The sequence below is a fragment of the Drosophila sulfurigaster genome, chromosome 3, assembly GCF_023558435.1.
Source record: "Drosophila sulfurigaster albostrigata strain 15112-1811.04 chromosome 3, ASM2355843v2, whole genome shotgun sequence".
Taxonomy (NCBI): Eukaryota; Metazoa; Arthropoda; class Insecta; order Diptera; family Drosophilidae; genus Drosophila; species Drosophila sulfurigaster.
The window spans coordinates 55,517,821-55,529,452 of NC_084883.1; the positions used below are offsets into that span (position 1 = coordinate 55,517,821).

Here is an 11,632-nt window from a genome sequence, read left to right on the forward strand (position 1 = left end):
GAATTTTTTTGCTCGTCTTTTTCTACTCATAAATTGCACAAATTCCTTTTGTGCGCATCAAGGAGAAATGGCTCCATTTACAGCTGAAAGGAAAATGGGGATGACTTGGGGATGTAGGGTAGGACGATGCGTATTGTAGCTAGTGGGTTCGGCCTGGCCCATCTAATTTCTTTAGATGTCTTCCGCACGCTTATTAAAGAATAAATCATTTAATAGCTGTCCCGAGTCGCCTTTGGCCACATCCTAGTTTGCAGCCCGCCCCTCTTGCACCGCCCTAGAATGACCAACAAGCATGTCAAAAAATTGCAAAAAAGTCTCAAATAAAGCAATCCAAAAAGAAAACCAAATGTCGGAAGCTAGCAGAGCAGAGGTGATGTTAAGTGCGGGGAAAGCAAGAGAAGAGGTCTGTCTCGGTTGGTCAAAGTACATTATCGTCGGGTCCTGGCGTGGTGCATGTTGCAACAAATGTAGCAGAAAACCGCAGCGGAGAGTAGTGCAATTAAAAACAGGAAATAATGGCCACCGCAGCATCAGCAGCAGGAGCCGAAGTAAGAGCAGCTGCCGCCAGCCAGAAACATTGTAGGAAGGAGCGTGGTGTCGACGTGCCTCAGGAAACGACAGCGCACAGAAAGCGTTTACAGCGTCTTGACCAGCCCCAGTGACCTATGCAGCATTTTGTTGCGCTTCGACTCCACTGCAAATTGCAAAGGCTGCACGCTTAAAATAACTCAAATAATATTTTCGAAGATGATGAAGTATTTGTTGGGATTAGAAAGTTCAAAAGATACTTAGAAGTTTTTCAAACATTGGAAGAAAAGCAAATCGCTTAGGATTTGAAATTACAATTTTTAATTTAAAATTCAATATTAAAATAAAATTTGAAAACTAATATACGAATTTACATATTAGTTGTGTAGAGGTTTTAGCAAAAATATTTCTACAAAAGTTTCAAATCGAAACGAAGCGCATTCATGACCTGCTGTTCAGAGGCTTCGTCAATATATGTTTTCTACATAGAAATTGTGGTGAAAAAATATAGTTTATTGAGAAAATGGAATTTGCAACTCTCTCTATACATATGTATATGTAGGTATGTATGTGTGTACATTGTGGGTTAATTGAATTTAATGTGCACTTAAGGGGCATCCGTTGATAATAAAATTGTGGCACAAAATTGTAGATGAAAGTGCGACTCGACTACTCAACTCGACTCGGACAAAAGAGCAGAAAACATTTTTTTTATTGTTGTTGTTTTATTGCACAGTAAATAAAATGCAGAACGAGTAGACAAAGCTGGCGGGACGCTTGGCAACGGTGAAATTGAAATAAAATTGGAGAAGTTGTTTCTGGAATTTGCGCCACAAGTGCTTCGACTGACTCTTCGTATAAGCATATTTCATTTTATTTGATTTGATTTCGTTTAATGCTTTATTTTGCGCTTGCAAATAATCGATTTGTCAGTCAGTTCGAATGAATCCACCCGTCCGTCACCCTGCCCTCCCGTCTGACTGTCTTTCCCAGCTGCCTGTTTGACTTTCAACTGGAATGTTGGCCAAAGTATGAGCAGCTGCCTCAATATTGCGCATAGCATTGGAAAACCCAACATAGCAATGTTATATAACCGTACATTGTACATATGTCTGTGAACATAGGTATACATAAGTACGGAGGGGTGACTACTTTATACCTTGCAATTGTCACAACAATTGCCTATTATTTCCGTTTCCAGATTGTTAATAATTTTGTTTGCAGCTAGCTTACATGTAACATGTTTATATTTAGATTTGAATAAGTTGAGGCTGATCAGACTATAAATTTATGTGTATCTGCATTCATTTCGAATTTATGATACCCCTTGAGGTAATGTTTTGAGTGTAGGGTATATGAAATTCCTTACGATTGACTTCGCCTGGAGTTTTATTGATTGATTTTCGATGGCCGTAGCTAAAAGAGAGCGCCAGAGCAACAGACAATCATCGAAAGCAGCTTGCCAGCTGCAACACAATCAACAGCAACAGCAGGAGCAGCTGCTTCAGCTATAGGAACAGCTTCAGTTTGTGACGTGCCTGTGTCTGGCTCACGTTGCGTATGCTCAATATATTGTGATGATGGCCACGTAGAGTGCACGCACATAGTTAGTTGAACTGGCTGGTTGACGGCTTATGCCAGTTTTGCCATTGGGCAGTGAGAAGTTTGCTCAAGAAATTCAAGCAATGATTAAGTGTTTTTATTGTGTTTATTGGCATGCGTTTTAATGAACCAAACAGTCATGGAAAACATCTAGTCGAGGGCCAATAAGTATGTAGATGGAAACAGGCAGGGTATAACAGTTGGCATTCACAACTCTATTACTGGCCAATTTCCGTAGTCGTACTCTCAGTCACACTCGTAGCTGGCAAACTTTTTTCATTAAAACTCTTGAGAAGCAGGCAGCAATAGCAGAAACCAGCTGGATAAGTGAGTGCAAAATGTTATTTTATTGTCAACAAGCAAAGTTACAAACAGAATAAGCGGCAACACAGACGCAGACAACGATAGAGCGAAAGCGAAAGAGATGGGTAAATTGAGGAGAGTAGGATGTACTGAATTGTTGTTCTGTCAAAATTTATTTAATATGCAATATAAACAGAGCGCAAAGGCAAGCAAGGACACACACCGGACGACAACAACATGACACGCTCATAAACTCATTTGGGGAACAGAAACAACAACAACAACAATAACGAGTACAAGGAAAACAACAACTTCACACAGCTGCTTGCTTTTAGGGGACAGCAAAGAATTTTTTAATAATACCTCAAGGATTTCACAGTGTTGCCGCCAAGTAGACCAAGTGCAAACACTAAGCATACCATCAAATATACATAAATGTTGTGTTCAAGTTCTTGTTGTTGTTGTTGTTGTTGTCGTTGTCATCGTTGTGCTTTATGTCAAGCTTGGCTTCAAACCAGAACTGTGCCCACAACTTTTTTCATTAATTTAGAAAAACAACTCCCGCACGCATTAGCCATGGCGATTAAACTTCGTACCCACTTTACCCCGACCTCGCCTGTAAAGTCAATAAAAATGTTGCCACAACTTTTCGTGCTGCCTTCAGTCGTTATCAGTTTATGTGTCCCCCAATGGGCGTGGCAAGCAGCAGAGCACAGCGTATACATAATTTTTGGTGCCAAAATTGAATTGATTAATAAAAGATGACAAGCGGGAGGAAACTGACCAAGAAGATATCCAGGCTTCAACTTGTGCAACTAATTTTCATTTCAAACGAAGTAGAGATAACAAATTTCTAAAGCATGTTTGGCTTACTTAATTTCTTATTTTAAAATTCTGTTCTTAAGTTTCCAAATATTTATATTTCTACATTGCTTTTAAGCGATATTTAATTTGGTTACTATGATGCTTGCATTAATTTTATAAATCTTAACTTATGGTGTCGCCCTTAATTACTAAAAGTGAATTTTGAGTCCAAGTCTAGTTCCAATACACAGTATAAACCTTAATCTCAGACTTGCTTATGGAATCTCTACATATAGTATGTATGTAGAAAATGTTTAGTAATAAGTTTCTCATTCTAAATTCCCTTTGCTTCGATTTCAAGTATTTTATTCAGCTCATAGAAGTATGTACTAGTTCACTCAAACTATTTGGGAAATGGAATTTGGAATGGCTCTGATTAGACGTTGTAACCACACCTGCTGTTGCTGTAGCGACATTCCTTTTCAGGAGCATGCCACAGTCGGCAAGAGAGTGTGGGACATGTTGCATGATGCATATATGCATATGGATGACGCATGTTGTTAATGGCGTTTGCAACTGTCCAAAGCAGCCAAAAAGAGAAGTTACTTAAAAAAAATATCATCAAAAAGTGGTGTTAAGTGCAGTTGGACAGCCACAATCACGACGGCATCTGGGATGCTCTTTGTGCTATGCTCGCTACTGCGGTTAAAGCAAAAAGTAAGCAGAACGGAAGGAAAGGAAAGGAATGGATGGCAAAAGGAAAGGCAACGGCAACGGCAAAGTCAAAAGGGCAAAGGCTAGTTGAATGTTGGCTTAAAGACTGTACGCAATATGTGCATAACTTTCGCTTTTGCTTTTAGTTGGCAAATGCCAAATGCCAAATGCCAGGCATAATCTTTGACCCAAATCCCAGCGACAGTCGGCGTGCCATGACGCCTTAAAGACACAAAAACAAACTGTGTCATTTGGCTGAGCTGTTGCTTACCTGTAGATAACACAGGAGAGTGAGGGGAGCTGTAAAGGGTTGTACGCGTTTGTTAAACAAATATTGGCACTTGCCTCAATAACCCGGTAAGGGTAAGTGCTTAGCTTAAGTTTGCTTTGGGCTCCGGCCTCTCCTCGAAAATAGGTCACCAACTGGGAAATCCGGAATCCAGAACGGGAGCGGGAGTCCTCGCTTTGCTTGGCCGGATTAACATTTGGCTGGAGCAAATAAAAAGCCAAATTTAAGCCCAGTAATTGCGCCAGCAGACGCATATCACAGCTACAAGCAGACTGACAGACAGACAGGAACACAGGAACACAGACCCCGTGGAGTCACGCCACATGCCACATCCCACATACCCCAGCTAAACTGATGAGAAGGAGGATGGCAGACTTTGAAATTTTAATGGCATTTAAGAGCTGTGTTTTGCTCGACTGTCGTAGTAGTAGGCGTGGCATTTGCGCTTGAATTAACAAATTAATGCAAATCCATGGAAAGAATGGGCCAACCACTTGTGTCGTATCTGCCCTTGCCCACATTTAATGAATATTTATTAACTTGTTTCAACGTTCAGCTTTAGCTTTGAGCTGGTTTTTTAGCGGCTGCATTTCGATTTGCGAGCTCTAATTTAATTGCGCTGCCAGCGCAGGGATGTCGGAGGACACACGGATGTCGACAAGGGCGACAGCATCCGCTTCCGCTTTGGCATGACATCCGTCAGTCGTGGCAATCGCATTAGAATGCGCTGCACTTGTCACCCTGATGGATGAGCTACAACTACCGCGTTACGAGTTGGAGTTGCAACTTTGGGATGCTCGATCATTGCACCTTTATGTCGCCCAGACTGGAGGCAGGTGGTAGATGGTAGGTGGTAGGTAGCAGTTGCCTTCCCTCCAGCTGCGGCTAAATGCATTCGTTTAATTGCATTATGCCGCAGGTACTCACATCACTCGCAGCACTCCAAGTTAACAACAATGCTGCTGTTGCTGCATTAATTTGCATTGCATATGAAAGTCAGCATGAGGGCTGTTGGCTTTAGCTTCTTGGTTACTTTGTTGTTCTGTTCTGTTCTGTTGTTGTCACCGTCCTGCTTAATGAAGTCAAGCAGCTGCGTCTGTCGACAGGAAGCTTAGGAAAACAATGTGTATTGTGGCAAGACATACTCGTCGTGCCTCATGCTCGTATTTATTATCACAAAAGTGAAAAAGCTATAATTCTTAAAGTTGATTATTAAATTTATGGTGTATTCTTTATGTATACCAATTCCATTCCATTGCACTCAGATGCTAAAGCAGCAGCACTTGGCCTGAACCAATGCATACAGCTTCTCTTGAGCATCGAATTCACCGCGTTGCACACGCTGACAGCATCCAAAATCTAAATCGGCTCTATTCTTGTAGGTTTTATCGAACCACTGAACAACTGCATCTGGTCCAAAGTTCGATATCGTCGATCGAAAAGCCGCGTAAGCCTCGCCGGCTTCATCGCTATTGCGATATATTATGATGTATGCGTAACGTTGTGGCTCATACTCAATAATGACTAACTTGACGTAGTGGTTGAGTTGCCGGAGTTTCTCATATACCTCAAGGGGAGTCATATGATAGACTTTTTTGAGCAAAAGTTTTCTAATGTTTCTGGACTCGCACACGGCAATCTTAAACTGGGCATGGTTAAATTTTTTTTGCAAACTAGAAGTGTACATATTGATAATGTAAATTTTCAAAGTTATCAACTTGTTTACTCACTACTTAATTGTGCGTTCGATGTGCACATCAGCGAGGTACTGAAGGTAAGCATAGCCACGACTGCTACCCGAGTAATCAATCTTGAAGCGAATCTTGTACACATCACCCAGCTGAAGGGCCACTTGCATGACCTGCTCTACGGTCTGCGACTTTGAGATGCTCGAAAGAAACAGCTGCAAATTGTTTGGTTAACGTCGAACTTTTATTCTGTGCCATCAATTATTGATTGATATTACCTCACCAGCGCCGGACTGTAGTTCCTTTAGTCGCTCTGGCGAAACTTGTTGGCGTGTTGTTAACGAAATGGTGCCATTATTTTTGCTTTTACTATATGTCTGTTGAAAATTCAAATTCATTTTTTTCTCTCGATTGTTTACAAAGTTACGAACGCGTGCGCAACAGCTTTTACTATGTCTCAGGGTTGCATGTGGTGTTGCCACTTGGTGTCAATGCTGCTAGTGGCAACGCTAATCGATGCAACTGAAAAATACTTGACTACATACCATACCAGCGACTTTTGTATGCAATTATAACTAAAAATGCCAAGTAACTGACACTTGCAGTTCATTTTGTTTTTAGTTGTTTATTCTGTTGTCTAAGTACATGTCAAGCTAGGGCTTTTACCTTGGTTGTGGTTGTTGTTATCTCTCTGTATTTTTTGGACAGGTCGCGCGTGCTTTTTTCTAGCTCATGTTTTAACAATATAAATTTATGCAGGCCACAAACAACTTTGGAGCTGCCAGCAGCAGCCGCAGACCGCAGCACCTACACTTCGTTGCTACTACTGCTGTGGCTGCTGTTGTTGTGGTTGTGGTCGCCATAAGCAAGAAGCAAGGGGTCAGAGAGGGGGCAAAGCTTAGCTCTATTGGAGACTGAGAACCCATCCTGATGCACTCAAGTGACAGCTGCTGCTGCTGTTGCTGTTGCTGCTATTGCTGCGGCTGCTTCATTTTCCTAATTTATACGCGCGCAACGCTAATGAAAATTTGCGTGGCAAGGCAAACCGCATGCTTCGTTGCTGTTGCCGGTAGTGTGGCATGCTCTCTGCTTCCTTGCGCTCTCTCGCTCCCATTTGCTCGATTGTTATACCCGGCATATTTATAGGGAAACGGGGCATTATGACTTATTTTATTATTAAGTATTGCATTTACATATACATACATATATAGTTAATCAAGACCAACAATTGGCAGCTTAACAATTATTGGCAAAACTTAATTCGTAATATTTATATCTGAATTTTTCTTGTCTGTTTTTTTTTTTTAGGTATCAAGTATCTCATAGTCGTTTCGACTCAAATAATACTTTCTCACTCGTTCTTATTGTAAATGACGTGGCGTTGGGACTGGCACTTCAAGGTGCACGTCGTATACTCGGTGCTCCACTTGAGACCCTCGCAGCGTTGGCTGTTGATGCCGCCTTTGCCGTGAGCTGTGGTTGCGAAAGTTCTGCGCGGTCGTAAAATGCTTAGAGACAGCCCCGCAGGCATCAAAATCCTCTTCACTACCTTCCATTGTCCTTGGTGTAGAGTGGGAGGCAAACCAATTAGTGCCTAAGGTTTTCTTCATCCTGGTAGGCCTAGTATTTTAACTCATTAAATTTTCTTAGAACATGAAATCTATTTTATTTAAAACTGTCATAATTGTGTTTCGCAACATTTGCAATACCTAAAATAAAATGGAGGAACCAAACGAGGAATTTCTAGATCGTCATTTCAATCAACAACTCATCGATTTTCACTGTTTTTTTAATAAAACCGCCTCCGAATCAGACCAAACAATCGCAACCTGTTGGATACAGATCTTTAAGATGGCTCCCAGAGATCAGAAACTATCCAGGAATTGCCTAACACTTTTAATGTATGGACATTTGAATGATTTTGGTCACCTTCAATACCCATTTACTGATTTGCGCAATTGTGCAAAGGACTTAAATGATGTGTTAAATGGATACAACGGCTTTCCCAAACAAAAGCTAGTCAATATGCGGCGAGAGGAGACTGTCGAGTCTTTATCGACAGATAAGTTCAGTCTGGCTAGCACTGTTTCAATGAATAGCTCTTCATCATCTCATTTAGCGCTTGCGCCGACAGCGACTTACACTAGATTGCCCAAAAAATCCTCTAAGAAGGAATCCAATTTATTTAGATTCGTTTCAATGGCTGAAACAACTATGGATACCTACGATTCACATGAGTGTTATAAGAGTAGGAAAAACGATGAAAACCATCCAAGACAGAATAAACTAGATGAGGCTAATATAAGTAACATATTAACGAATAGATGCGTATTTTTCAATCCTTGCGCAAATTCGCAAAGAATACCTTACCCAAATATTTATGAAAATTATGAGCTTCCTGGTATTTCATATGTTCCGAATAATTTGCAAAAGAAACCATCTATTGAAAATGGCGAGGTACGAAAACGGTCTAAAAGACTCCGAGGATTGTGCATTGACGCTTTTCTTGCATTACGCCGGTTGCGGCTTAGTCGCAGATACTTCAGAGAACAGTTTTATCTAATATTATTGCTTTACGGCACAAGTAGCTGGTATTCGTATCGACGCATTCTGCTTATAAACTTTGCGCGCTTACAATTGATTAACATGATGATAATGCACGACATTTTGGATACGAAGCGTAGGCTCATTCTTCTCCTGCTTCGATTTTCCTGTAATGTGCGCCTTGGTAAGCTTAATACCGATGTAAAATTCTATCAAGCACCCAAGGTAAAGCTGCAACAGATGTTGGCAATCCTTGAGAGAAAGTATCGTGATATGACGAATGCTTTGTTACGCAAATGTTCTAATCTTCTTTGTAGAATAAAATGAAGTCGAGGATAATTTTCAACATTGTATTTCCTTTGCCCACATTGCAGCAGATGTAATAACATTAACGCGCCAGCTGCTCATTAATTAATTTAAACAGTGCGCTTAATTAAATTTCAACCAGGTTGAAACAACAATGGGAAAAGCGGAAAAAGCCAGTTGTGCTGGGCGAACAAGAAGAAAAAATAAATAAACAATCAGCTCTTAAACAGCAGCTACTAATTTTTAATTATGCAATGCTTGTCCGATGCAGCTCACGGAACAACAACAAAGCGCAGCAGCAACAATGAAAAGGAGAGTAATAAAAAAAATGGCTGCCAGCTGCGTGTTGCGCCGCCATTTTGTAAGCAGCTGGAATTAGCAGCAAAAAAAGAGTCAACAAAAAAAAAACGAAACATGAAAAGAACCGAAACGAACTGCTGCAAAATTGTCGCCAAGAGCACTTGTGACTTGTTTTTCTTGTTGCTTTATTATTGCAATCGTAGTTGTGGGCTGCAGTGGATAAGGCGTGGTCAAGCGGTAATTGCAAATGGTCAATGAACTTGCCACAAAATTCAAATAACTGCTACACCGTCAGCCAATACATGTAGATATACAGTGTTGTAAACTGCAATTGGTTTGTAGTTCAGCTCAAATTGTTTACCCAATATGATTTGACAACTCTCTAAATTGTAGTTGGCAACATCTCATCGAGAGTATGCGGAACATGCAAGTGTGGCAACGCCATGAAGCAATTCACAACGTTATACTCAGTATTTTGAAACTTGAGTTAAGTTTGCATTCATGGAGTTAATTAGTTTGACTTATCGTGCGTTTACTGTACAAATGCCGTTGTGTATGTGGGGCTGTGCATGTGTGCATGTGTGCATATGTATTGCAAATGGCTTCATCAGCTTTTGACTATGCAAATTTATGGTCTATATTTAGGCGTTTGCACACAAGGTTCTCAGCTTCGTCTGCGGTTGCATAAATTAATTATTTATGGCTTGTGAAACATCTTGCTCAACAGTGTTGTATCCTCTTTCTATCCCGCCTTTCGTATCTCTCTCTCTCTCTCTCTATTACCCTTTTTGTTACCATCTCTGTCTGCAGTTAAAGCTATTGTTTGTTAAGTTGCGAATTTTGTGGTACGGTAAGGCAACGGCTTCGACTACAGGCGTCACCCTCAGGGCTTATCTAATAGAAATGATCGCAAAATATGGTCTTCTTTTCGTTTTCAGTCTGCTTTTCAGTACTATTTTGTGCATGAGAAGCACGCACACATAATTATAATTTTTACAACGTCTAAATAAACGCAAATATCTTATGCATAAAGGCAACCGACGAGCAGGAATTGCCATAACACTGCCACAACGATGGAGTATAGGGGGAGGGAGGGAGAGCGAGCGGGAGACAGAGAGAGCGGAGCATCAACTGTCTGTAATGAATGACAGTCCAAAGAAGGTAGGCGATAAAAAAGATACATTTATATCTACTGCGAATTCTAGCTGAAAGTGTATAAGATACACTGAATTTGCTAGAAAGTCGCTGGCAAGTATTGCCAATGTGTGATAGAGTATCGCGATATTAACATATGGCCATAATTCTTTTGTGAGTGTTGCTTTTGCTGTGCTGCTTCTCCAATTCAACAATTTGAAATAGAATTACAATATAATTTATTCGCTTTATTGCGCTCAGCAACAGCCACAGAGACATATTAATGACTCTCTCACGCTCTCCCATCTGACGTCAGCTGTGTGCCCAGGCGGAGGCTATAAATTTGATTGACGTGGCCAGCTAGTTTGTCAATCAAATTTTGGATATCACACAGAACAGAACAGAGCAGAAGAGAACAAAACAGAAGAGAAAGCCACACCACACGACATCACAGAAGGACCAAAGATAATCAAAAATGATGCTCAAAGTGCTACTGGTGAGTCAAATAATCTGAGTGTGTGTCTTGTCAGTGTGCGTGATACAGTAAGTGTATGTGTCTTCAATCGTATCGTAATCTTTGCCAGCTCACACTCACAGTCTGGCTGAGTCTGCTTTGTGCTGGAAGCATGGCGAAACCTCATCTGTTGGCCACAACGCCTGTGGGCTATGCAACACCCGGTGGCGCTTGGCTAACATCTGCAACAGCGCCAGTTGCAACACTGGGAGCTGCATATTATCCGGCCTATGCGGCGTATACGTATACGCCGTTGTATTATGGCTCATACGCCACGTATCCCTATTACACGTATCTAAGACGCTGACCAGATCCCGGACAAGATTAGTAGCCGAGGAGTTTGTTGCCTGTTGCCGTTTTGTGACTACAATACATACAAATATATTGTTGTTACTACATATGTACATATATATTGTAGGGCATGTCCTTGTGCTCGACTCGATAAAATTGATTAAATCTAAATGTTCTTCGTGTGTATATGTGATATTTTACGCTGTTCTTACGTCGATTCGATTTGTGGTCTTGATGGTAAATAAAAATATTTATGAAATCAAATAACACACGCACACACACGCATATAAAATTATAAACAAATCAATAAAGAATAAAATAGGCAAAGGCTGCTGAGTCTGAGCTTGTATCTAAATATGCATGTCGCCACAGCTGTAAGCCTTGGTAGTGGGATTTTCATTCGCTCCTTTGAAATTTGCTTACATGTGCGCATATTTTCACCTATACATCTTGCTGCTGCCACCACAAAGACACAGCGCCATAGAGAGACAGATAAAGCGAAATTTAGGGAGAATTCAGGGAAGAGATAGAAAGCGAGAGCGGAAGGAGACGGCTTACAAGATGTCTTTCAGGCTCTGTCTGACTGTCTGTCTGTCTGTCTGTGTGTTTCTTGGT

The 11,632-nt window shown here is 41.0% G+C and overlaps 2 protein-coding genes across 2 annotated transcripts; one reads left to right on the top strand and one right to left on the bottom strand.

Moving 5' to 3' along the window:
- Positions 1-5,379: 5,379 nt before the first annotated feature.
- LOC133845411 (uncharacterized) lies at positions 5,380-6,493 on the bottom strand. Its single transcript, XM_062279872.1, has 3 exons — positions 6,207-6,493; positions 5,971-6,143; positions 5,380-5,913 (listed from the first exon to the last, which is right to left on the bottom strand). The coding sequence occupies exons 1-3, from the start codon at positions 6,324-6,326 to the stop codon at positions 5,502-5,504; spliced, it is 705 nt and encodes a 234-aa protein (XP_062135856.1). The 5' UTR covers positions 6,327-6,493; the 3' UTR covers positions 5,380-5,501.
- Positions 6,494-10,539: 4,046 nt separating this feature from the next.
- On the top strand, positions 10,540-11,372 carry LOC133843973 (uncharacterized). Its single transcript, XM_062277749.1, has 2 exons — positions 10,540-10,708; positions 10,797-11,372. The coding sequence occupies exons 1-2, from the start codon at positions 10,688-10,690 to the stop codon at positions 11,031-11,033; spliced, it is 258 nt and encodes an 85-aa protein (XP_062133733.1). The 5' UTR covers positions 10,540-10,687; the 3' UTR covers positions 11,034-11,372.
- The last annotated feature ends 260 nt before the right edge of the window (positions 11,373-11,632 follow it).